This window comes from Eleginops maclovinus, chromosome 12 (assembly GCF_036324505.1).
Source record: "Eleginops maclovinus isolate JMC-PN-2008 ecotype Puerto Natales chromosome 12, JC_Emac_rtc_rv5, whole genome shotgun sequence".
NCBI classification, from domain to species: domain Eukaryota; kingdom Metazoa; phylum Chordata; class Actinopteri; order Perciformes; family Eleginopidae; genus Eleginops; species Eleginops maclovinus.
Genome location: NC_086360.1, coordinates 24,243,528 through 24,270,490, shown reverse-complemented (window position 1 = coordinate 24,270,490; position 26,963 = coordinate 24,243,528). Strand labels below are relative to the sequence as shown.

Below are 26,963 nucleotides of genomic sequence, written 5' to 3'. Positions count from 1 at the left end.
TTGCAACTGCTTGAGTTGAGCATAAAAGACTTGCTTTTTTTTACGAGGGAACATGACGTTTATCCCATTATTTGGTAGGGGTTATGGAAATGTATATTTGTTAGAGGCAGCTAAAACACATTTCATTATGAGTATTGTTTTGAAATGGATTGAACAATATTAACCTTAAAAGCGGTGACAATCTTTGTCTCTGGGAAGAAATAATAAACTCTAGCTGGGCTGATCTGAGCTCTGCCTTTACTGCCTTGTGTCCAATGTCAAAGGATGTTAGTTATGACAAATCATATTTAGAATCAAGCACACACCAAAGAAAAACAAGCTTCAATCGAGAAATATCACAGACTCACTATTATTTGATTGTGACTACAATTTGCTATTTGCATTCTTGGAAATAATAATGATTGATTCCTCCACACATTCATTATTTAACAGTACTTATTTCTTGCACAACTTCACATGTATTGAGAAGAATTGTGCCAAAGTTCAGCATTTAAATCTTGTGTGTCCAGAGTTTTCATTTCCACTGACTCAAACTTGTTCCTGCAGATAGAGGTCATCAGCAGGGGTGGAGCAGAGCAGCAGCCAATAGGATTTTCCTAGTGATGACATTTTAAGGGACAAATCAAACAGTAAAGACATCAAACACACCGGATCAAACATTTAAGAAAGAAAAAAAAAGACTTAAAGGGATGCTAGTGTGTGTTTGTGTGTCCCCAACATGATAGGCTTTTAAAATATAAGATAAGATAAGTTATACCTTAACAGGAAGGATAATAAGGATACAAATAAGAGTAAACATGTAAGTCACAGTTATCACACAGTATCTCATCAGGTATTAATTGCAGTACACATAGTGTTCAGGTTCACTGGGATTACATTTACAATGAAGTGGAGGTTCAAAAGCAGCCACTTCCCACCACCAGGCGGCAGGACAAGCCAGCATATGCCGGTGTTTCCACTGTATTGTCTTCATCAGTCTCTACCCCTGCAGATAGAGGGAGTGTTAAATACAAAGAGAGTTTTGCAAAGACTCAGGACCTTCTCTGTTGCATGGTCTTGTCATTAACAAAAAGCAGCAAGAGTGGGAGGTGGTGGAGCTCCTCTCATCCTTGTGCATGCAGTGTAATGAAAGGGTCCCAACAACTGCAGAGAAACCCACAATTCATGATTTCTCCCTCGCCTCCACTTCATCCTCTCAGTTAAACTCAATTTTGGATTACTGCCTCTTTTCATATGAAGACACCTGTGGAGGATTAAAAGAAGAATCTCCACGGAGGATTAACTGTGCAGCTTCGTTACATTCACTTTTCTTGGTTTTATGAGTTGTTCTTCAGCTGGAATAATGTCTTCATGTTGGAGTAGTAGCTCCTGGTTTGCAGTGGTGTTTGGAGCTGCGCTGGTTGTTCTTACTGCTGCTAGTGCTGGACCGAACCAGGACAGGAGGCAGGATGGGTCGTCTACATGCTATGGAAGCTTTGATCTCTACTTTGTTTTGGACAAGTGAGTTCACATAGCTCTAATTTAATATAGCAGATTGAATAGGAGGCATTGTCTTTGGGTTTCCTGCATGTATTCATGAATTCTTGAATATTCCACTCACCTGTTTTTGCTTGTTGCTTAAAAAAAGGCACTTAATGCATTTTATGATAGAAGGCAATTTGTTGTAGATCCCGTGCTTCTCCCATCATGGTGACAAAAGCTTATTACATGATGTCATTCCCATTACTGTTATGGTTACGCCCCCTGGTGCCATGTCATGCAGGAATATGGATGAATGGCCTGAGGATGCATCCTTTACCTTGATCTGCATTTCTGCTTGACATGTGTCTCGATGATAAGTGGTTTGTAAGGTGATCAGTATTCTGCAGGCTGCAGCTGTTCTGGTGTTCATTCTCATTAACAAACTTGTACCACGTGGGCTTTATTTATCCACAACCGCTCGCCATTAAGTGCATCTTTATATGTTCTTTGAGACCTCTGTGTATCCACAGTGAGAGACAGGATGTTTGCCTCCCATCAAAGTTGGATACATTGGTCTTTATTTAGAAACGTCCATGTTTATCTAAGCTGTTTTTCGGTAATCGCTGAGTTTACTTTCAGCCGTGCATCATGGGCATCAAAACTACCTCATTGATCATATTGATAACATGTTGATGAGTCATGATTAGTGTTGCTGTTTTGCAGTGACCGGATGCAGTATTCTGAATTCAAACTTCCATGCTCCAATTGAGCTAAACAGGAATGAAAACTGTTTAAGCTTCTCAACATCATATCTGAGCCATGTTTACATGAGTTTCCCAGGCTAAACCTCCAAGTTAAAGCACTTAATGCTGAAGATAAATATGGAAACAGCTCCTATGGCACTGACTTACCAAAGGCTGTTGCTTTTGGACCGTAACAGAGTGCTTACCTTATCACATTTGTGGTTTGCAAACCTTGCTCAATACTACTTGTTTTCAATCCTTTTTTTCCACCACGAACCAAAATGTTTGCCAACTAGATCAACAACAAATGTCTTATGCAACTCATCCTTTTTGAAAGTGGAAGATAGGACTGGAGGATAGGAGTCGGAAATCTCCCCCCAGAGATGATGATTGATGTTCAAGTTGTCCTACATTACCTGTCAGTGCCACCTCCAGGCACACTGCTGTTTCCTCTGGGGGAAACGTAGGCAGTTGTATAATATGGAGTCATTCTGAGCATGAGCCATGTTTTAGCGACACTCATTTATACTACATTTGGGACATGACAGCATTTATTTCCTGCCACCAGTGTTCCTTTAGCTTTATATATACTGTTGTTTCTCTTCCTTTGAGCAGAGATGTCCTCCACGTGCCCTCAATGCCCTCTTGCTGTATCCTCCTTACCCCTCTTCCCTCCTCCTTGTCTCTGCACTGCTCTTTCTCTATTACAACCAGATGTTTCAGATTTTCAGCCTGTTTGCTGGGCTGTTTGTTCCGGGACTTGTGTCATGGTAACAATGGAAAAATAGGTGTTTTGAGAAGTGTTGCAGGTGGTGTGGAGTTGTGAAACCAGAATTAATTGAATTGAAATACATTTTGATAAGCATAAACGATGATTCATGCACGCTTGCAAACTTAATCAACCAGATTCAATTGTATTTTGATTATAAAGTTAAATTTGATCCCACGTACTGAGCATCCTGCAAAGCTTATCTCTTCCCAACATTTTCAATTCCTAAATATTGAATTCCTCACAACAACTGAGCAGGATACACTTGACTTTTTTGCCACAAAAATCATATAAAATGTCAAATGAAAGTATGATGTATAACTACAATCTGGTTTAATTGCAGGTGCATTATACAGATGTTCACAGTAATCTGAGGATCACTGCACTACTGCTATTTCTCACATTAAACCAACTGTGCCTCCCTTAAGAAGTCTTTACTATGGTTTAATTAGTAATGCAGGCTTAGGGGTGAAAGGGTCAGTAGACGACTCAAAATCATTACAAGGAAACATAAAAAGACTGGAGACACAAAATGACTTAAAGAAGACAACAAACAACTACAGAGAAACAGAAAACTACCAAAAAGGGATGCAGAAGGACCAAATAAGCCCCACAAAATAATCACAAGAAGACATAAAACAACAACAGAGCCTGAAAATATCAAAGACTCTCAGACAACTATAGAGATTACCACAAAAAAAGACACACATCATATCTAAAGAGACGCAATACAACTATACATACACATTGAACCTGTACAAAGGAGGACACACAAGGACCAAAAAGAGACTTAAAAATGATCACAAAGTAACATAAAACAACAGAGACTCACAACATGCTTCATCTAAAGAGAAACAGTACAACTACAAAAAACTCAGGGGTGCTAAGACACTCAAACAACTCCAAAGCAGATATAGAGATGCAAACGACTTAAATCATATGCATAACGAAGATAAAAAAGACAGTAAATAAAGGGAGAGGTGGAACAGCGTCCAAGACGTACATCATTGAATCACTTTGCATCTTTTTTTGGCTAAGGGTCTTGCTCCTATGATGTTGTTAGGGTCTTTAATCATCTCTGTCCAGGGGCCTGTTGTTTGGTCTATTGACAACGCTCCAACAGCAGTACAGAGACAAGGTCTCAAATGCACAGCAGTGGTTCAAACAACATCCTCACATGACTCATTTGGCTTTTTCTCCTCCTAGATCTGGGAGTGTGCAGCATCACTGGACAGAAATCTACAACTTTGTGGAACATCTAGCTCACAAATTCATAAGGTAAAAAGAAAATCCTAATCATGCCATCGAAAAATAGATTACCACTGAGCTAATCCAGCATGTGGTTCTCTTCTAGTCCACAGTTGCGGATGTCCTTCATTGTGTTCTCCACTGAGGGAAGGATCTTAATGCGCCTGACAGAAGACAGGTGGGTGCCGATCCTCTCAAAATGATTTTTTTATCCTTTTTTTCATCACGCAGCTGAGAGGAATGAGTGGTATGCCCGCTTTGGACACAGTTATAATCCTTCTGAATGTTTATCACCAGGAAGTTTCCAGATGGATACTTTCCCTCACTGTGAGCCGTCTTTAGTGTCGTCGGTCTGGACAACGTGTTCACCGTGTGGTTTTTGACACTTTGTGGGCAGTTTATGTGTAATCCTTTCTCATCAGGGTGTCACATAATATTTTCACTGGTTCACTGCTTCCCAAGTATCTCATCCTACAAAGCGCTCATTTCCTGCCTATCTGCGTGACAGCTTCTCAAGCCAATTCAAACCAAGACTCTTTAAATTTATTCATCTGTTACACATTGCTGGTATTTTTTACCGCCCTGATGGAAGCTATTATTCTCGCAGTTTCTGGATATGCTCAAAAGTTGTTTCACAATTTATAGCATCATCAACAGTGTGATTTTCATAGTCTGTCTGTTTGATCAGGGAACTCATTCGTAAAGGTCTAGAGGAGCTGTATAGCGTTCGTCCAGGAGGAGACACCTTCATGCACGAAGGCATCCTGAGGGTGAGCGGCATCTGCTTATTCAAATTTGAGCTGCTTTATCTCTACTCTCTCTCCAGAACAAATATCACATGGTCCAAAAAGCTAAATGGTTGTTGTGTTATAGGATGGAGACACACTTGATGCTATATTGTTTACTATTTTAAATCTGCTTTTTATTTTCACAGGCCAGTGAACAGATATATTATGGAAACACTGAAGGTGTGTATTACATACAAAAAGCACAACACAGAGGCACATTTAAAGAGGCGCCGTTATGTTTCTTCTTCTCTTTCCCCTTTCCTGTGGTTTGGTATAGGTTTTTGTGCATGTAAATGGTCTGCAAACTTTAAAATCCCAAAGTTCCCTCTAATGGGAGTTTCTCTGCCTCACTCACTCTCTGCCTGAAACGCCTCAATTGGACTCCTTTGTTTACTTTCAGTAACATAATGACATCACTATGTAACACTCACACCTCTATAAGATAGTGCTCCGACATCTTTAATCAGTTGACCAATCACAACAGAGCCAGCTAACCAATCAGAGCAGGTTGGGCTCTGGTATCAGACAGAGGGTGAAAAGAGGAGCTGCAGCACAGGCAGTATGAGAACAATAAAGAGCTTTAAGAACATTAAAGCATGATAAATGTCCCAGTAGAGACACTACATACAAATATGCACACAAATGAGCATAATAGGGCCTTTTAAACCAAACTATTGTGAATGGATAATCAATTCTGTTTATTTTTATGAGATTTTTTGCCTCGAGCCAACTTGAGCTAATATCAAAGTTAAGGGAAAAGAAAATGTTTCTGCTGATGGAAATTACTCCAGGAAAAACGCCAACAAGGTTAATATTAACCTTGCATGAACAGCTTTAATTTATTTAGCTAAGTATTCTGTTTTTCACAAGCCAAAAACAAATGGGGCGAAGCCTGCGAGCTAGTTCAGGCAGTCAACTCGAGCACCAATGATACATTCGCACATAAAGCCCCTCGTCACTCTTGCAACCAATCAAACGCAGTCTCCTAAATCTGGCGCTTTATTTAAGCTGTTGGATCCACCTACCTCTGCTAATGCTGCTGCCGCCACTGCTGTTTCCACGCTGCTAATGCAAACTCAAACTATATACTGCTTCTAATAAACATATTAATGAAACACGTGAGTGGTCTGACTGAACTGCAATGAGTGACAATTGGGATTTTCTCTTTGACTTGGAGTTAGCTTTATGAATGAATGTGTTGATTCTTACATTCGAAGCCTTCAGGGATGTCATTCATAAGACAGAAGAGCAAGTAGATGCTGAATTACAACAAAATAGCAGCAATCCTAAAACGTTTTTTTACAAGGTTAGGATAATATAACAGTTGGATATTTCAGCAGCAAATTCTTTCTGTCTGCAGGTTATCGCACTGCCAGTGTGATCATAGCTCTGACAGATGGAGAGCTGCACGAGGATCTTTTCTACTACGCTGAGCGAGAGGTGAGATTAAGAGAGGTTGAATGGTTCTCACAAACTATAACCAGGTGAGAGTGCGTGTGTGAAGGACCAGATCAAACACTGACACCCTATACATCACCGCTTTGATCCTCTTACTTCAGTGTTGGAAAAATGGGTTCAGGGCGTCAGATTTAAACATCCGAGCCCAGTCGTTCTCCTCACATCTGCACTGGGATCTAAAGATTTATTTCCTCCCCTGACCATTCAGGCTCTTTAGTTAGAGGTGTGTGAGAGTCTGAGGCTTCAATCAGCTCTGAGAGCCGTCACACACATGTTGACGGAAGAAATATAGTGCCCTGACGTCTCCAGAAGCTGTAAATGTCCACTTGACGGCCGTGGGAGGTCTTACTGAAGCCAGTTTCAGCACCCCATGCCGCAGACAGTTAAACTAAACCTATGATTTGACCTGAGTTTTCCATTTAGCATTCGGGCATCTGTGTGACATCGGTATTATAACATAACGTCTTAATAGTATTATTCACCAATGGTGATGCACAATTTCTTGTAAAGTCTGAACAAACAAAAGTATTTTCTGATTGTTTGGATGACGTTACGCGTTGCAGAAGTGTAATTAAAACCAGGTGCTGAGCTTTTTCCTGTTTTCGCTGTGAATCTGTGCAAACTTAACAGGCGAACCGTTCCCGAAGCCTGGGTGCCTCGGTTTACTGCGTGGGGGTGAAGGACTTCAATGAGACACAGGTGTGCTTTTTTGTTTTGTTTGAGCCTGTACTTTAATGTATCATGATGTCAAAGCTGTAAGGGAGTGAAATTGATAGCAAACGTAGGAATTTAAAGCTTTGTAAATCAAACTTTTTGAATAATTGACTTAAAAGATTTAAAATAGTGTTTTAGTCGTGATAACGTTTCCTTTCCTTCCTTCACTTAAAGGCCTATTTTTCCTCATTTAAAACCAATCGGTCACTTACGTCAGTCATTATGCTTTATAAAACCCTGACACACACCCTCAAAACTCAAACTCTCTTCCCAGTGAACTGAAGTAACTGTTTCCAAAAAGGACCTCTATCTAATTTATACAGCATCCACGTAATGATGATAATGAGGAATGATTACAGTGTGAATTAAGAAGCCTTTTCTTTCCTCCATTATGTAACGTGGAAAATGTATTTACTGGTCGTATAACTGTAGGAAATTAGGTACTATCATATGAGCCACTCCTGTTATCAATTATGCTTTAAGCTTAACGCAATCTGTGTTCTTGGATAAATAAGTGTATAGTTGTATCTTGTGATTGTGATTACATGTTTCCTCTCCAGCTGGCAAAAATCGCTGATAGCAAGGAACATGTTTTCCCTGTAAATGATGGATTCGAGGCCTTGCAAGGAGTGATCGACTCGGTGAGTAATGTGTCTTAGAGGTCCACAAGAAGTCATCTTGCTTTAATGTACTTCATGTAATTGCTCTCATCACTTTAATATGTCCACACCCTGATCAGGCAGCAAACAGAAAATAAGACAAATTCGATTTAAATCACAATAAATAGTTTGATCTGTGAGCCCGGCCAGGGACAGATTCTCAGGAAAACCTGCTGCGACTGTCCAGCCTTTGATCAACGCGGCAGACGTCTGTCCATATATGATCCAAGAATATATTTGTATCTCTCAAGACGCACCTAACTGGCGTTGACTTACATTTTTGGAACTGAAAACCAAAAACCTGCTTCTTGTGAGGGTCGTTTTTCACTATTTGTTGAGCAGAGTCAAAGGTCAGACAGTCAGATTTACATCAAACTGAAAGCTGTTACTTCTCATTCATGTGAGTCGGGCAGTGGCTCATAAATCAGACTTCTTAGTACTCTAGGTTACAGTTGGTTTGTTCCTGGAGAGCAGTGAGTACACATAAATCTGCAAAACACAAATGAGAATCGACGTAAACTTCAAGACCAGAGACCCCCGGGTCAAAAGGTTAATTAATTGGCACATAAAAGTCACAGGTGTGGCTTAAACCAGTCACTCAGTGTAGAAGCTTTGACAACCCGAAAGATACAAATGAATAACAGTACCAGAATATTATACTCAAACGGCAATGAAGTCGTAAGTAAGGACTATGTTTTAAAAGTCTTGTTGTCCATCTGAGCTTTGCTGGCTGCTTACTCAAATGTGTTTCCCTCTCCTCAGATCCTGAAGAAGTCTTGTATTGAGATCCTGGCTGCAGAGCCGTCTAGTATCTGTGCAGGAGGTAAGACAAGGATAATCCCCATTTCCTCGTCAATACCCAACTTAATAAATGTAATCTAGACAGTAGCACATCGTAGTTGACCTTGTATGTTAAATGAATCCTTGCTAAATGTAATGTCTTACATCTTTTCATTAACTATACATTGTGCACATTTGATACAGGTGATGCAAAACACATGACAAGGAAACATTTTGTGATGTATACAATGACCGGAAGAAAAAAAAGGTCACACTCTAATATTCGTTGGACCGCCTTTAGCTTTGATTACAGCACGCATTCGCTGTGGCATCGTTTCCACAAGTTTCTGCAACGTCACAAAATGTATTTCTGTCTTGCATTAATTTTTCGCCAAGATCTTGTATTGATGACGGGAGATTCGGACCACTGCGCAAAGTCTTACAGCACATCCCAAAGATTCTCAATCGGGTTCAGGTCTGGACTCTGTGGGGGCCGATCCATGTGTGAAAATGATGTCTCATACTCCCTGAACCACTCTTTTACAATTTGAGCCCGATGGATCCTGGCATTGTCATCTTGGAACATGCCCGTGCCATCAGGGAAGAAAGAATCCATTGATGGAATAACCTGGTCATTCAGTATATTCAGGGAGTCAGCTGACCTCATTCTTTGGGCACATTGCTGAACCTACACCAGACCAACTGCAGCAACCCCAGATCATAGCACTGCCCCCACAGGCTTGCAACCTTTTTTTTTGTCAGGGCAGTGTATGTTGTTATATTGGCATCAACAATATCTTATGAATAAACTCAGAAATGACCATTTAAGAGACATGGTGCAACAGAGAAGAACATAACTGTAAAACAATAAAAGTGGCATTATTGAAAATATGCTGCTGCTTCAGTAGACAAGATTAGACATTAATAGATCTGACAATAATAGGTCCCCAGTTTTCAGTTTATAAAGCTACATTGATTAAACCACAACAACATTTTAGTCACTGTAAGGGTGTTATTACGACATGTGTTGAGCATAATACTCGCATGTGTTTGTTTCTCTCGGCCAAGACGACCAGATATTTATGAGAGTTTCTCGTATTGTTCTTACACGATGACATGTTTTCGTGTTAATTTAAACCAGATATCAATCTGTAGATGTTTGTGTTTCTCCTCTCCTTACTCAGAGTCTTTCCAAGTAGTGGTGAGAGGAAATGGGTTTCTCCACGCCCACAACGTCGATAGGGTCCGGTGCAGCTTCCGCATCAACGACACCCTTACTAAGAGTGAGTTGCTGAACATTTTTGCACTGATTTATCACACAGGGGTGTCATTCCTGTCTACTGCAATAACTATAACAATTCACCTCTGGCTCACGGAGAACTCACAGCTCCATAGTTTCTTATGTTCATTTGATAACTGGACTCAACACTTTTACCTTCAAAAGCAATAAGATGTCCATCTGTATATAGACACTATAACTTGTATATTACATTTAATATGCTATTTCTTGCATCTTCAATGTTAATAATATGCTACTTCCATATTTTGTTAGCTGTATTTGGCCTTTCATAGTGTATATTTCTCAAAAAGTCTTCACGTATACATCTTTCACTGTCAATATGTAGAAATTTTACTTTTTAGTTCTGTTTTATTTTCTATTTTGATATATTAATATTTTATGTTTATGTCTGTAGATTTAATACTCTTGTTTTTATACTGCTGTGATGATAAATATTCCCAAATTGGAATCAATAAAGTATATCTTATCTTTAACTCAATACACAACTACATAAAGCTAACCACATCAAATGAGCTGAGCACATAATGGTGCAACTAACACCTAACTGTTCTTCCCGAAAGTCAAAGACCAAATAAGCAGCACAGCTGGAATCCTCTGGGATCAAACAAACAGCCATGCTGGTGTGTTACTGGTTACATGTTTATGTTATGATCAGCACACGTCTAATTGTACGGCCTGAAACATGACATAAAGGGTGCCACACACGAGGCAGAAGGAGGAAAAGGTCTTTTATTGGTGGCCTACTGTAATAGATGTTAAAACCACTTCCTACCAGGCATGCCACAAGAGCTGTAGGAGGTGCTGGTCTAATTATAAAGCACAATATTAAACAGGAACATGTCTGCTCCTCAAAGGTGGTGAACTTGCATTTATCTTTTCAATGTGACGCCATGTGGGTGCCTGCCCTGACTTTATCAGTCTGACTGATATATTGAATTTTATTAACCTTTTTTTCATGCAGGAAATTCCTGCAGTCAGCCTTTTTTGCTTCTATCCAAGTGGTCTGTTTGGAGTTTAGTACCATCCTGCATCAGGGTTCACAATATTTCTGCTTTGTCACGCTCATACTGTATTTTTTCAGTGCACATGCATTATGAATAAGCTATTAGAAGGCACTGAAAGTATGACAATTGGATCTTGCACTTTCACTTCAGATTTTCACATTATTCATAGAAAGTTAGTTTGCGCGATAAATCATGAGATTTCCTGGGGACAAACAGCAGACATGGAAGCAATTTCAGCAAAACTATCTCCTCATGTCAATCCAATTATACTTGTATACTCCAGATTCATTCACTTCTCTAAATTGCTTAAACACAATCCTCTGGAACTTGGTCAGAGGTAAACTTTAAATGAAAATTATTTAAGCTCGCCTGGAGAGAAATTGACTGCAAGGAAAACAATTTATCTTCTCTCTAATACTGTTCATCTTTGCTCTCCCCCTCAAGCCCTCTGCATACTTCACAAATATGGTGAAAAGGTAAAAAAAAAAGAAGGAGGCAGTAATATGTAAATGCATGTGTGGAGCAGATGAATCGACGTTTGAGTTTGTGTCTCCAGGAAAAAGTAGCAGCAGATACATTCAGGCGGGCTGGGCTTTGGCTGACTGTCGTTAGCTGTCCATTGTTTTGTTGACAGATGTTGCCATGGATAATATTATAGGTTTAAAAATGGGGAAAAATACTTAAAGATGCAGTGCAACATTTTCATTATTGCTGACAGTAAGATTGGTACCTATCACAGGCATGTATGATAAGTATGACGCTACAGCCAGCAGCTAGCTAGCTTAGCTTAGCACAAAAACTGGTCACACTAACGAGGAAACAGCTAGCTTAGCTCTGTTTAAAGACAGACATATATGCATAACAGCATCTCTTAAGCTTGTTTTAAAAATGTAAATTAAAAAACATAAATGTGGTGTCTGTCTCTTCACCTTAAAAGTCCCCAGGAAGTATCGCTGCCGGCCAGGAAATAGTAAATCATGTGTGAAACCAGGTTTTGCTGTTTTAAAATATATATTTTCTGAACTTTAGGGGGTTTGTCTGCATATTATCTTACCTTTGGGAAGAGTCAGACTAGCTGTTTGAGTTTTCATGCTAAGCTAACATTCTCAGGGCTTTAGCTTATTTATATAAGGAAGTGGATTAGCTCCTCTCAACGAACTCTGGCAACAGATTGAATAAACCCAACACTTGTACTTCTCCTTGGAAATCTGGCAAGTTAAAACACTTCACAGACAATTCAAAGCTGTTTTGGTTCAACTGTAAATTGACCTTGCTATCTCAGTTAATAGTGTCAGAGATTGTACATCTGCCATCATCTTAATCAGTTACTTCAATTAATTTAATGGTTCAATTTTGATTCTGGGCACTTGTCTTGAATACTCCTCACAGTAAAACATGACCTCTCTTTGGGCTAAGAGAGTAAACAGTCCTATAAAACATCCTGACATGAACTCTAGATGGTTTGCCAGCATTTTACCCCCGAGGGATTAAACAGTGGAAATGTGCAGAATCAGCTCCCACCAGCACTTTACTGGACTCGCTGTAATTTGACTTTTAGAAGACTCTCAGGCCTTTTCGTCATGCTGTAAGGCCATTCTGAGTACAAGGTGGATGCAGAGATGAACTCAGAGTAGGTTTATCTAGACAAGGTTTTGGCAGCGCTGATCGCCCAACCCACACCCCTCCACTGCTGGCTGCGTGGTGTTTTTAAAGAAGCGCATTCAAGGCCCATGCTGCTGCTCATGTTGATTTCCTCAGTTCTGGGGTATGCTCCCCTCCTGCCAGGATAAACAGATAGGCTTGGCCGACAATGTTTGTTGGAGCTGGTTTCCTAAAAGCCAGCTGGACAAGGAGAAGACTAGATTTTCCTGAAAAATCAAAAGCTGTGATGGTGTTTCTGAGTGTCATACAGACGTCTTTACACAGTAGACAACAAAGAATGAACGCCCCTTAGAGATGTGTTATCATTTAACTGTTGTTAACAAGTGTTAACTTATTAAATTACCATAAAGTCATGTGGCAATTCTCACTATAAACTTACTGTATTAAGCTGAACAATTACATGCTTTGAGAGGTGATTAAGGTCATAATTTGTGGTTAAATCTGTTTCAGGAGCTGTTTCTTGTCAAGGAAAACTACTGAGACTGTAATGTTTGGCTAATTCTTCTCCCTCTTCTTCTTTTAGTGGTGAAGCCTCTGATTGTGGAAGATACATATCTTCTCTGCACTGCACCAGTACTTCAAGATGAGGGAATGTGAGTACTTTAATATGTGAAACTTAATGTGAGTTCTCATATGACTCGAGCTACTCGCAAAAATAACAGTCGAGAAATGTTTGCTTTTGTTATTGCAGGGCAGCAAACCTTTATGTCAGTATGAACGAAGGTCTCAGTTTCATCTCCAGTTCGGTCACCATTACCACTGTGGGCTGTGTGAGTACTATTTTAGTGTGCCAGCTTACAGCTTTGAAGCCATATCATATTCGGTAGTGGTGCACTTGAAGTGGAAAAAAAGCACTAACAAGTAAGGATGCTGTTATCCAATATTTAGTCCCTTATGATCAGAATAATTGGATTGAATAGGCCAACACTTTCTAAAACAAATGTCTTTGTTATTCTAAACTCTCAAGTTCAAACCTAAGTAAAAAGTTGCATTTTACGTTTCATTGTGAATGTTTGAAAATTGTTGACCAGTCAAAAAACCTATTCAGATTTCTGTGTGAAAAAGTTTAATCAAAGGGAATTAGCAGGATTGCAAAGCTGAGTCCGGTTGTAAGATGTGTACTTAGTCCTTTAATGAAGTAGAATATTTGTTTTGGTGTTGAAACATAATGTTACTTAGATTGCCGTCCATACAAATGTATTATAAGCTGTTTTTTGTTTTTAAGAAAAGAAAGAGGACATGAGACATCAGACTGGTATCTGTAACGGCAGAAACACAGATGCAGATCAATTTAAGTGTTTCAGTAAAAGCTGATTCATGTAAGAATTGATTCCATGGAAGATTAAACCAAACAAAAGGGTCTTTCCCAAAAATAACATTAAGCATAATGAAGTGCTTGACGTGTTATTAATGCTCTGAATGTTGGCAGAGTCTGTGTTGACGTGTCTGTCTCTTTCACAGTCTGATGGGACCATCCTGGCCATAGCGCTGCTTATCCTGATGCTGCTCCTGGTCTTGGCTCTCCTCTGGTGGTTCTGGCCTCTCTGCTGCACTGTGGTGAGTTTTCTTAAACAACAGTGCCCACATGCTGCTGTACAGATATCTTCTGGTCTTCCCTCTTTAAAACCTACAGATGTAGATGTAGGGGGCTTCAAACACTTTTGGAATGCACTGGTGTTGCTTGCAGATAATTAGACAAAGATAAATGTCTTTTCCAGGTTTGTTTTGTCTGGCTGACGCCCCCTAAGGCATGTCATTAACCCAAACATCATGACCATGGTGAGAAGGTTACGGTCAATATGGGCATATGGTCCTTTTGAATCCCTGCAGCTGAACTTGAAGAGGTCAAGGCCATTGTGTGTTTAAGTAATTATGCTGTTGTAGAACTAATTTGTGTTTCCGAAGGTCAGAGCAGGTGACCTCCAAGTCTCATCTCTAGGTACCTCCTTAGTTTAATCACTGGAAGACCATAACTGGTAAAAATAAATGCTCCATTAGTAACAGTTTGACTTTTCAGCTGGTGGTGTGGAAACACAAGTTTTAAATAGCCGGTTTTGGTTATTACTTTTTGGTAACTTGTCATAAATAAAAAAGGTTTCATGATAAGTAGATTTATGTCAGCCATCTGCTCTAGGTACAGTAAAAAGAGGAAATGCACGAGGAAAATATCTGTGCCAGTATTTAGACAGTGGTCCACCTGCCAGCATCGCAATATCTCACATCGAGGCTTCCTGTCAGAATCTGCATTCTCCTTTCAAATGAAAAGCTTGGAGTATCGTCAAAATCCAGTCCAATGTTTCCAGTGCTGGATCGTGAAAGTTGAGAGCTGCCAAACAGAGATGTCCGCTTTTACAACATGGCTGTTCCTACCTTTTACTTTTTTTTTTCGTCTATTAAGTTGCAAATTCAAGTCTGTGCGGCGAGTTTGTTTAGGAAAGCAATGCGAGGTTACCATGGGGAATGGTCTTGTGTTCCAGGGTTTGGAGAAGCACTGAGGAAAATCCCAAATAAGAATCAGAATTGCTTGAAGTGCCAAAAGTGCCAAGGGCATTTAATGTAAAAGAAAATCTCTTTTTATACGATGAAAAAACACCCTGACAGCGCGTGTTGAGGGGAAACACACAAGGGCATAGTGCAGACAAAGCTGCTTGTAACATAAAGACAAAGAAACCAGCAGTAAAACAGAACAGATAACATGTTGTTGTTATTTATGTCAGCTCAGTATCAGCAGTCCCCACATCTGTACACAAAACTGCCTCTCGTCCACTTTAACTAAACTACTCTGCAGCAGATACTGTATGAAGGTTTTTAGTATATCCAGATTTAATGTGAATAATGTGTTATTTCTGAACATATCTTCTGTGTGCAACTGTGTCTCTGTATGCACCATGTACACCAGAAAAAGGTACAAATTCTGAGAATTAAGAAAAAAAGTCTAAATTCTGAGAATTTCGGAAAATCTCCTATACTTAAGCCACGATACGATTGCGATTCTACGATACATTGCGATAAAGCGCATTTCTGATTTGTTTCTACGCTAACTCCATCTCTTTTTTAACTAACTTCCTGCCAATCCCACTGACTTTACCCATGGCCATGGATTGAAAAATGCAATTGTTACCAAAAACTTGAATTTGGATTTACAGCTTATATAATAAAAATATTGATAATTGGCGTCCGTGTGTCGATACAATATCGCGATACTATGCTTTATCGAATATTTCCCCCACCCCTAGTTTATATGATGTTAAGCAGCTGCAGACATATGTATTAATTATAAATACTATACAATCTCATGAATAATATTGCTCCTTATAGAACAGAAAAGCAAACAATGCAGTATTTATGATCATGTAACTCTTCCCTTCTTCGAATCAACAACGTCAGGTCAACAGAAAATCTGGAAAGCAGATTTCTAGGTCAGTACATCGCACTTGTAAAGTACAGAGTAGGAAAAAACAACAGACGTGCTGTTGTGTAACCGTCTTGTTGCACACTGAGAATGTCATTAATTTGACCTGCAGTTCCTACAAAAATGAATTTGAATTCATGTGTTTGTGACTTTTTATTTCTTACCTATCACAATATTGCACCAATGCCGGTTTCTTTCCCCCCTGCACAGATCATCCATGAACCCCCGCCTCCTGCTGCGGAGGAGAGTTCGGTAGGAGCGCCATCGCCATTGTTTGTTTTGATTCCTAGAGAAAAGCTCATTATTTAAGAATTAGAAGGTTCCAGTGTTAAGGTTGTGCAAGTCCTTAAGTAAGTAAGTAAGTTTATCCGGACATTCGAAACCTCTATGACCATGTGGCATCATTCACTTTTTGGCAGTAAACTCAGATTATACTCATTCGGTAATTCATCTAATTTGAGTTAACGCCCTCTTAGAATAACAGTGAAATCCTGACCCTAAATGCTTTTCCTAACTCTCTCACTATGTTGCATGTTTTCTAAATCTCTTCCTCTGGAGTTCTTTGGACTTTAAATTAAATTAACGTGATGAATAACATCAACACAATCATGTCATTGAAATACATCTTGAATGCTGGAACTTGCAATGCAATAGAAGTAAACTGACATGCAACTGAGGGATGCATCACACGTTATTTATTTGCACCAATTAAACTGAAAATTAGGGGTAATCACTACATCTATTCAAAAAGCAGACTCCAATGACAACCCAGGCCTCACAGATACATTTCACTAATCATTATGTCTGACATCCAGGTAGATTATGAGTCGGAAGATGGCTTTATAATGACCTCTGATCTGGAAACCAGCACAAACAGAAGAGACTGGTTTTGAGTCAAGAGGGGAGAAAGAACTGTTGACCAATGAGAGGGCATTATTACTAACTCGTACAGTCGTTCATTTGGGGTGTACACATTCATGTAAAAACAACACATTTCCCTTTTATGGTCCTTTAATTGTAGCTAGCTAGCCTGTCAAACGGCTTATTAGGAATCATATCATATTAAAACGTACTTCCTGTCACTTTCCACAGGACGATGAAGACTTTGAAACCCCTAAGAAGAAATGGCCGACGGTGGATGCATCCTACTACGGAGGAAGAGGGGTTGGGGGAATCAAAAGGATGGAGGTGAGATCAAGAAAATCTCATGTTGTAAAATCAACTTGCTCAGATGTAACGTGTTAATCGTTGGGATTGCTGAACAACACTTTCAAAGAGTCCAAAGCTTTAAATCAAATTCACTTTTAAGTATTTTATCTATATATTTCCAGGACGGATTCATAATTATACCCTTCTTTTTAGGGCTAAGGCAATATATTGGCATTGGCTATAACCTTGATATTTAAAAAAGTAGAATATTGATATCATGTTGATATGCCTTATGTTTTATAAGTCCTTTAAAATCACTTTGAACTTTATTTAGGGTTACAAACTTACTGTTCGTCTCCTACACTTATATTTGCAAGCGAAATGTGTAAACATGAAGATAACTGAAAGCATTGCTAATTCTTTTCAAACAAACGTGCTATAGATCTCTATCAGATGGTTAGCATGAATTATTTTAGTTAATCTGACATTGTTACCGCCCTATTTCTGACCCTTTTTTCCCAAATTTTTCACATACCTAAAACATTATATGTCACATGACACTCCTTATGCTATATTATCAGGTCCGCTGGGGGGAGAAAGGGTCCACCGAAGAAGGAGCAAAGCTGGAAAAGGCCAAAAATGCCAAAGTGAAGATGCCTGAGCAGGAGTATGTGGATGCACCGACGCGGGTCCTCAACAACGGCATGCAGAAACCCCCCGGGCCCCAGAAGTGGTACTCACCCATCCAGGTACCAAACCAACTGAAACAGTCAGGAGGAGACTGTATGGAGGATGGTGTTTGGGCTGCACATGCTCTTTCAAACGTCTTTGTTGAAAAGATTTAAAAAATGGCACATACATACAGGATTCAAGATTCACAGATTCAAAAGCTGAATTGTGATTTGTGCGATAGATAAATGAAAATCATCTGAAGTCTCAGGCTCTGCAACAGTGCAGCATATGTAAGACATTAAAGGAAGAAAAGAGATAGATAGTGCAAGAAATCTGTGCAAATGCCACAAAGTTGCAAGGTGAAGATGCAACAATTATAGATTATGAACATGTAAAATAGGAAAGATAAAACAGAATGGATAAGGAAATACTAGGTACTGCTTATTGCAATCATTTGTAACTATGTGGACTGTAAACTGATATGTGTGCTATAAACAAATGATAAGGAATGATGAGTTTCAACTGCTCAACATTAAAAAAGAAATGGAGGAGAGTTTGGGAGATAAGTATTTGAAGAAGTCTGTGAAAGCAGCTCAGCTTACATTTCATTTATCAAAGCATTCATGGTCGTTTATTAGCATTGCTGAGACAAACGTTTTTTTTCCCCAGCTGTTAGTTTATGTATCGCATGAAGTGAAACATCTGTAACAAATTACTCCACGATAATTTGGCCGAGGATAGGATTATTACCATGCTGCAGTGGAATTAGCATGAGATGTGTGAAAGTATTAGTGCTAAGGTGACTACCGGCACACAGTCCCTTCCTGCAGGGCCAGCATGGGGTTAAAGAAGTCGCTGTGAAGCCTGCAGTCAGCGGGGGATTGCTAATAGGAACCAGACTCCTGTTGGACTGACCTCCAGGGAGCAAGGCTGCACAGCCAGCAGTTCTGTGAGGAAAAACAGCTGCCCTTATCCTCATAATATTTACTGTGTTTAAAAACTATGTAGAGTCAGTTCATAATGAACTGAAACGCATTTAGTTTGTCACTGTGAAGTGGCTGTAGGAATTGGATAAAATGGGTCATTTCGATGCAGTGTTTTTGAAGGAAAAGGCGAGAAAACAAATGTGTTGTTAGCAGGAACTGTGTCTTAGGAATAACGGTCATTTAGAATCATTGCATTGGTTTCTAAGCTCCATTTCTTATCTTCTTCCACAGAGCAAACTGGATGCATTGTGGGTGCTTTTAAGAAAAGGCTACGACCGTGTGTCTGTAATGAGACCTCATCCCGGTGACAAGGTAAGAACCACTCAAACTCTGCACAATCAGGCATGAAGCGTGCACACTGACGTCAGACTTTGGCGCTGCGTTAGCATTTGGCAACGGACAACATTATCTGTATCTGAAAATGTTGAGAAAATGAACCAGCTGTTTGCAATGAATTTTGCACAGTGAAGAGGCTCATGGGAAAACGTGCGGTGAGTTAGGATTTAGACTGAATACAGTGCACTGCAATGTAAAGACGTCTGGGAGAGTCATTATGAAAAGGCAATTCCTCACAGGCCAGCTGTAGCAGGGGGGATAACGATGTGATGACCTATAAAGTTGGCAGCTGACTTGCAGTCTGAGACTCTGGGATCTACAAGGGCTGAAAAAATGAGTCTGAGGGAAGCCTGTATATAATAATCACTTACCCACAAGTGTTTATGTACTGCTTCATCTTTCCCTGAGTAAGAAATGTTGATACAAGAGCAGCAAGCCATCAGCCTCCAAGTCAAAAAAGATTAGCACAAACTTTCAAATTGACTCCACTGTTTTGCCAACTATACATTTCACATATTTTCTAGTTTTTTTATACTCAATTCAGTCTGATTCTATTCTAATGTACAACAATCCTAAAAATCAGCTGTTAAACACAGGCATTTAATAGTTTTGGGGAAATCCGGTTCTGTTATTTTCCCAAAGCTGAACAGCACACAGCTGTTTTGACACTCAAGTCACGACGATTATATAGCTGAATTGGGAAGGATGAAACTCATGTGGTCATGGCTTTTGAGAAGAAGTCATTATCATCAAGTGCTGCGGTTTTAACCCACAGGAACGCAGGTGGAGGAGGAATAACACCGGCCCCGTTTAACATGATTTATTTGAGATACTAACTATGGTATCACAAGCTGAAAGTGTGTATTCAATTATGCAATTATGTGTAATCAAATATTTCCATCTGATGTGATGGTGCAGACATAACAAATATATATATAAGTGTTTTATAGAACAGCAGACACATTTCACTAACTAAATCCCTAACATCCAACACAGTGTTAAACAGACACCAACAGTACATAAGCAAGCAGAGCCGTTTGATTACAGATGTGAGTGCACATGTGTCTCCTGCATTGTCTCCATCCACTGCATGTTAACAGAGTCCTGGTTTCCTCTCAGCGTGTTTAAGGACATCTGTTTTGCATTCTTCTTTTAGGAATCCTGCCGATTATTGATTTGAAACTAAAATCTAATCCACTGTAAACCAGTATGGTATGTTTGGCAACAATATTCCCCGCAAAAAGTTATTTGGTAACAAAAAGTTATTTCATTATAACAAATGTCAGTTTGGCTTTGATTTAGGCTTTGGCTTCATCTTCCAAAAGTGCAAAATACAACAGAAATTGCTTAAGACAAAAGAATATAAACATAAATGAGTGACCCAATTCTGCAATGAAGAAGGCAGAATAATGTAAAATGGACAAAGATAAAACAGCACGTTAGTTAAATACTATACAGTAGAATCAAATACTGCTTATTGTAAGGATTCATTAAGAAGTATGTGCAAGGAACCACTGATGAGGAATGATGAGTTTTGACTGCTCACACAAACAGCTCTTAAGGCGGTTTCATTGCAGATGTGATTGCACATGAGTGTCCTGCATTGTCTTCATGTTAATGTCCTGCTTTCCTTTCAGCGTATTAAAGGACATCTGTTTTGCAGACTCCTTTTTGGAATCCTGCCTGTTACTGATTCAATACTCAAATCTAATCCACTGTCTAATCCACTGTGCTATGCTTGTCAATAATATTCTTGTTGTGATATGTTGAACTAAAAATATGTTGCATTACAGTAAATATGACTTTTGCTATAATTTAGGCTGTCGTACATTTTCAGATAGATTTAAGCAAGGCCAGTGTATGTTTGTTCTGCGTAACATGCAGTTAGTATTTCATTAAATGAAGAAATGCAGTAGCAAAATGCTCAGTTCAAGTAACCTTGGGAAGCTGAGGCCTACTGGTAACTCATCAGCCTTGAACACGAAACAGCCTACTTTCCTCTCAATGAAACTATGTCACATCCCTTTTTTCCCCCCCAGAAGTACTACAGTAAGTCCTTCGAACACACCACTGTAATTAGAAGTGCCCCAGTGAGTCCTCCACACCATAAAGCTCTTCATTAGTGCACTGGAAAAACAGCACGGCTCTAGCATCCTTGATGATTCGCAGTAAACAAGCTCGCTCTGGTTGCAATTAGGAGTCTCTTGTCAAAGCCCTGCTTTTATAACTTCCCCTAACTGAATGCAGTGGTGGGAAGAAGGAGGCCGGTTGATCGTATTGCATGCCTGAGAGAAACTAAAGTCAGGTTCCCGTCATGTGTTGTAAATATCTGCCCCTCTCAAAACTGGTGTTTTCAGTAATTAGTGACGGGATCAAACAGGGAACACAGCAGGGACAAAATGCATTAGACATCTTTAAACATTTCCCTATAACATATTTTCATCGGGATTGACAGACTTTTAGGGTTTTGAATGAGAGGTCATTTCTCCCCACCGGTTAATGAGAGGCACAGAGCAGCGCTGTCATCCCTTATCAGTCCAATGCTACTCCCTGGTCCTGCAGCTGCTCCCAGGGCGGAGCGTGTTTCTGGAATATGATAGTGTCTTTTGCATGACCTCACATTGGTGTGGACAGGGGGAGAGTGATGGCAGGTTATTGTGTCAAGTTGTATAGAGCTCACTGCCTATAACTACATATTTAATCAAGAAATACAGCCTTCACACAGGGTTGTTTACATTAAACAGTCATTTAGGTGTGTGTGTGTGTGGACAACGGGAATGGCTATACGTGTGAGTCAAAGTGCCATCTGCTGTAGTCATCAGTCCATGTGAAATGTGACAAAGCAGCGAGAGATATTCTTATATCTTAAACGCAGCTGTGACAGAAGAAAAGGAGTGTGTTTTTTTAAGCAGCAATGACATTTTCCAAGCTCCAACAATATGAAGTTCATATTTTGACAAAAGAGGTAAATGAGAAGCCTACAGAACAGTAACATATGGTTGTCAGAATGCAAACTAACAGAGTAGGAGCTGCAAATATCTGAAAACATTTACAACCCAACTTGTGTTTTGCCATTAGTACAGAGTATTGCTGTTTTCTTCTTATTGGTTCACATTTGTACTTGTATATGACATGATAAAAACATCCTAAACCCTGGATTCCCTTGCAGAATATTTATTCCATTAGTATTTTGGTGCCTTTACTGTGGCATGTTCAAAAGGTTCCCTCGAGTGGGAGAGAAGCTTCTTCTGGAGAGAACTTTGGGATTCAGCCTTTGCACACCATTTAAATGCACAAGCTATAACACATTACAGGTGATGACAATAAAGGAAAACAAATAATGACCTCTGAAATCTTTTTTCAAATTTCAGGGCAGATGCATGAACTTCACCCGCATGAAGTCTCCCTCTCCCAGCTACCCAAACTACCACCACCAGCCATCTCCCATCTACAACCCTCCCAAAAGTCCTCCTCCCCCGCAGGGTCAGCTCCCACCGAGCCCCGGCAGCACTCCGTCATCTCCATCGTTCTCCTTCTCCAGCCTCCCTCTGCTGCCTCCAACACCTCCTCCCACCTGCTCCCCTCTCAACACACCTCCCCCTTACACGCCACCTCCCACCCGGGCTCTTCCTCTGACCAACCTGCACATACCTGACCCTCCAGCACTACCACCGACCCCTCCACCCTCTGCCTCCCCGACTGGTTCCCTGCCTCCTCTTCCACAGGTACCTCTTCCAGGACGTGCCCCTCCACCTGCCCGCCCTCCACCTCGCCCCGGCCTGTAGAGCCCCGTCAGCAGACGATGGAGAGTTTAAAAAGATTTTAAAAAAGGCAACTCAGAGTCCCCTCAACAATCAGCACATGACCATCCTTGATTGTACCTGCGAGGACCTGTGAGCGCGGGCTTTAGCCTCCCTGCCTTGTGAAGTTGGAGCAGTGACTACTTGTTTTCAGCTGTTTGTCTACAGTGTACACACTTGGCCCAACAGTGCAATTGCTGATGCTTGAATTACGCAGACATTCCCTAAAAGTGAGGTCATGCAGACCGTCTGAAAAACATTTGCCTCCATGGTCCTCGGAGCCGCTGCAGGCCCTCTTGTCCACTCACGATTGGACGAATCCTGAACAAGCAGAGGAACAACAGCTTGAACTTAAGCCTCTGTTCAAGGAGGAAATTATGTTCAAAATGATCATTACACTAAAGTATGTGCCTGTAACATTTCCTGATAAGAGATAAGAGACTCAAGTTGCAAATATTCCAGATGAAGAATCTGAAAATCCCCATTTTTATACTCTTGAATGTTGAGCGATTGCATGCAATAATGTTAATGTTCTTTTTATAACATTTCTACCTTGTTTTATACAACATAAATGCATTTTGTATTTGTTTTTAAATATCGAGTAGACACATTCACATTAACTTCAGCGTATTGAAACAGCAATGCAACCTATTTTATCTTGTTTTTTTACGCCATAGTAAATAATCTGGGTCACATCCGGGGCTTTTTTGTGCTCATCACAGTAAAGAATGATTTAAATGAACCTCTCCAAGATGATTGCAATCGCTGCATATGCTCCACCTACCATTACGTGGATAAAGAGTCAGGGAAAAGCTTTGCACATCATCTTCCACCCATGGCCTCTAGCAAAAGGTTTTTATCTAAACAATACATTTGATATAACCATGTGTGTGCAGATAGATGCTTGCGTGTGCATCAAATAGAAAGAGGCTTTACTAATTGTGACAGCCATTTGAATCAACTTAAACAGAATCATCTGTTTTCTTGCATAAGGTGCTTTTAGTTCCTCAAAGCATGGAACGTGATGAAAGCAGGCCGTCTCATGGGCCATAAAAAGTCAAGTTTAGATTCAATAAAAGTGAATATAAGATTATGTTGATCAGAGGAGTCCCCACAAAATGCAGTGCAGATTGTAATGGCTGGCTCCTCAGAGTCTTGAATGTCATGGCAAAACTGAAAAGAACCTTTTCAAATTTCCAGCCATACAGTATGTTGAATACTTTGTTTGGTTCCTTCAAAATGAAAGTAAACTATTGACATGTATTAAAGTGGATTCTGTCTTTCTGTATTATTTAAAAAAAAAATACAATTACTAATCCATAAACTACTATAGGCAAAAGTCTGCAAAGATTACTGGGTTTACAGTCCTTCTTTTCTTAAAACTTTAAAGGGGGCCCTATTAAGCTCAGTTCCAGGTTCAGATTTGTATTTTGTGCCTCTCCTGGGACACGTCTCCATGCTTTAATGTTCAAAAAGCTCTTTATTTTTCTCATACTGCCTGTGCTGCAGCACCTCTTTTCACCCTCTGTCTAAAAGCTGATTGGTTAGCTGGCCGGCTCTGTTGTGACTGATAAACCACTTAGAGATGTCCCACCCCTTAGGCTATCATATTATGTGTTGGAGCGCTAGCCAATAGAAGTGCAAGTGTTACATAGTGATGTCACCATGTTGCAGAAGTAAACAAAGGAGTCCAGTGGGGGGGGGGGGGGGGGGTGAAACTCCCTCTGGAAGAGCTTTGGGATTGTAGCCTTTTTATTTGGAGATGTAATGGTAGAACTTTCCTTTATATAACAGTATGAAAGACAGCTGATATTGTCACTGGGATCAGCGGGTTTAAACAGTGGGCAGTGGCTGTTTGCAAAAAGCACCTCACTCCCTCTCTGTGATGGAAAAAAAAGGGAGAACAGAAAATGCAGAGCATGGCTAACTAATCCCAGATGTTCATATGTTGCATTATGTCACATGCACGAACGGAGTGAGCTATCTCGGAAAATATTAGACACCATTTAATCCTCAGGAAATGTGGACAGGCTGCAGGAAAAGTGTTTGCGACAAATTTTGGGGACAGTGGACAAGACAGAGAGGAATAACGATCTGCAGCTTCTGAATGTCTCAAAGAAAAAATTACTTTGATTAGGATTTGATGTTGACAATCTGCAGGGACATTTTAGATCGAGTCGTGAATATTCCATGCCAGACAAACTCAATGCAAGAGTCTGCTGCCAGCTTTGCTTCCAGGCTGTGTTAAGAATTACAGCACATATGTCTAGCATATAATATATAAACATTGCATCACATATTAGAACTATTACACAGACGTCTCCCATATGATGAAAACCCAACAACAAAAGGCACCATTGTTATTCCGACTGCAAAAAACACATCATTTCTTCAGGAAGTAATGTGGGCGGAGTTCTTCATCAGTATGAAACATTCAGATGTAAGATGAACTCACCCAACCTAAATTAGTGACTGGCAGTTAATTTCAAATCTTCTTCAGACTTTGTCAGCACTGTAAGTGAGGCCAGCTTTAGTGGTAAACCAACATTCACAAGTGTCTGGTGTACTTACAGCACATTGATGAGATTATCAAAAATCAGCTCATGTGTGTTCACTGAGATCACTGTTAAAGTCAAGCCAATATACACAATCTGATTATACAGTGATACCAGTAGCCGTTACCGTACCCCACTTGCTATGAAATCACAACAGTGGTAGAGCCATACCAAGCACATGGCCTAAAGCAGCACCCAGGCTTGAAATCCATCCAACTTCTTTTGTCCACATACTGACGCAAAATATAAACACTTTGCAATCTAAGTGCCCAGAACTGCTTCTGCGGCCATTTCCTGCTACAGTAGGTGTCTCATTTTTCAAACATGACGTACACTGACTCACAAGCTGAAAGAAAATATTTCTTTTGTGTTAAGAAATATGTGCCAAAAGAAGAAGAAACAGAACACATTTCTCATTCCCATTGGCAGCTTTTACAGTTTACATTTCGACTTATTATTGGAAGTAAAACACTGGTGTAGATACTCGCGTAAACATGGCTTTGATCCATTTGGGTGTTCAGGCTCTTGGATATCCTTAGTGGCTCAATTGAACACTCTTTAGCGTCGTTAGGGTGATTGAACACCTGTGCTGTGTTGCCATCGGCATACTTAAGCCAAGTCACAGCTAATTAAGGTCACGTGAAGGATTTAGCACAGAGGATGATACCTGAAATGCTTCAGTCGCTGTTCTCTCTAGATGCTAAACTACCCACAATGTTGCTTGTGGTTGGAGAATGGAGGTCGTTTCCGTTCAGATGGGTTGCCATGTTCAGAAATTCCTCTGTAGCTGCACTAGAACACATCATTGTGGTTAATCAGTGCATCGAAATCCTGCTGAGGGTTGCACTTGCTTTCACCAACAGCTTAGCAATTTACCTTTCAATCCTGCTGAAGCTGAATGCATTCCTCAGGCTCGGGCTGGCAGGTGTGCTCGACGGACGGGACCAACATGGGCGTTCGAGCTGCTCCACCTGGGCTTCATCAAAGACCTTCAGCAACACCAGCTGCTGTCTGTGCAGTGGAGGAGGGAGCGCTGTGCTGTGGTTAAAGTCAGCCCTTCATGCTGTGCCTGCACTCTGCCGACGTTCACGCTCTGTTAGCATGACCCTCCTGGCCCTAGCACCTCAGCGCAGTAACCTCAGACCCAGCGCCATTATGGCTTTATGTGGTTGCATTAAATCATTACTGACTGGTTACTCTGCAAAGGTACTTTGAATCATTTGGGATATGTCATCGCTCACAATTAGCCTGTCTAATATACTTGGACTTTTTTTAATGTCAAAATAACCAAATGATTTAACTTTTAACATCAAACCAAATGTAATGTAAATGCTTGATTTCTACTGCCTGTTTTAAGTTTAATAAACCTGTGACATTTGCTGGCATCATTGTCAGGATGTATGGTAATGTGACAAGAATGCACACAATGAACTGCACCTTGAACAAATGAACTCGGACACTTTAAAG

At 40.2% G+C, this 26,963-nt stretch overlaps 1 protein-coding gene across 2 annotated transcripts; it reads left to right on the top strand.

Annotated features, from left to right (window-relative positions):
- The first annotated feature begins 1,083 nt into the window (after positions 1-1,083).
- On the top strand, positions 1,084-24,292 carry antxr1a (ANTXR cell adhesion molecule 1a). 2 transcript variants are annotated; one of them, XM_063896627.1, is made up of 18 exons: positions 1,084-1,500; positions 4,180-4,251; positions 4,328-4,399; positions 4,910-4,991; positions 5,156-5,189; positions 6,370-6,449; positions 7,098-7,166; positions 7,742-7,822; positions 8,603-8,663; positions 9,805-9,903; positions 13,110-13,179; positions 13,278-13,356; positions 14,048-14,143; positions 16,209-16,250; positions 17,091-17,186; positions 17,729-17,896; positions 19,037-19,117; positions 22,513-24,292. In XM_063896627.1, exons 1-18 carry the CDS (start codon positions 1,319-1,321, stop codon positions 22,924-22,926), a joined length of 1,878 nt encoding a protein of 625 aa, XP_063752697.1. In that variant the 5' UTR covers positions 1,084-1,318; the 3' UTR covers positions 22,927-24,292. The 2 variants fall into 2 exon arrangements, with proteins under 2 accessions (XP_063752697.1, XP_063752698.1); XM_063896628.1 differs by lacking the exon at positions 16,209-16,250.
- Positions 24,293-26,963: the final 2,671 nt, after the last annotated feature.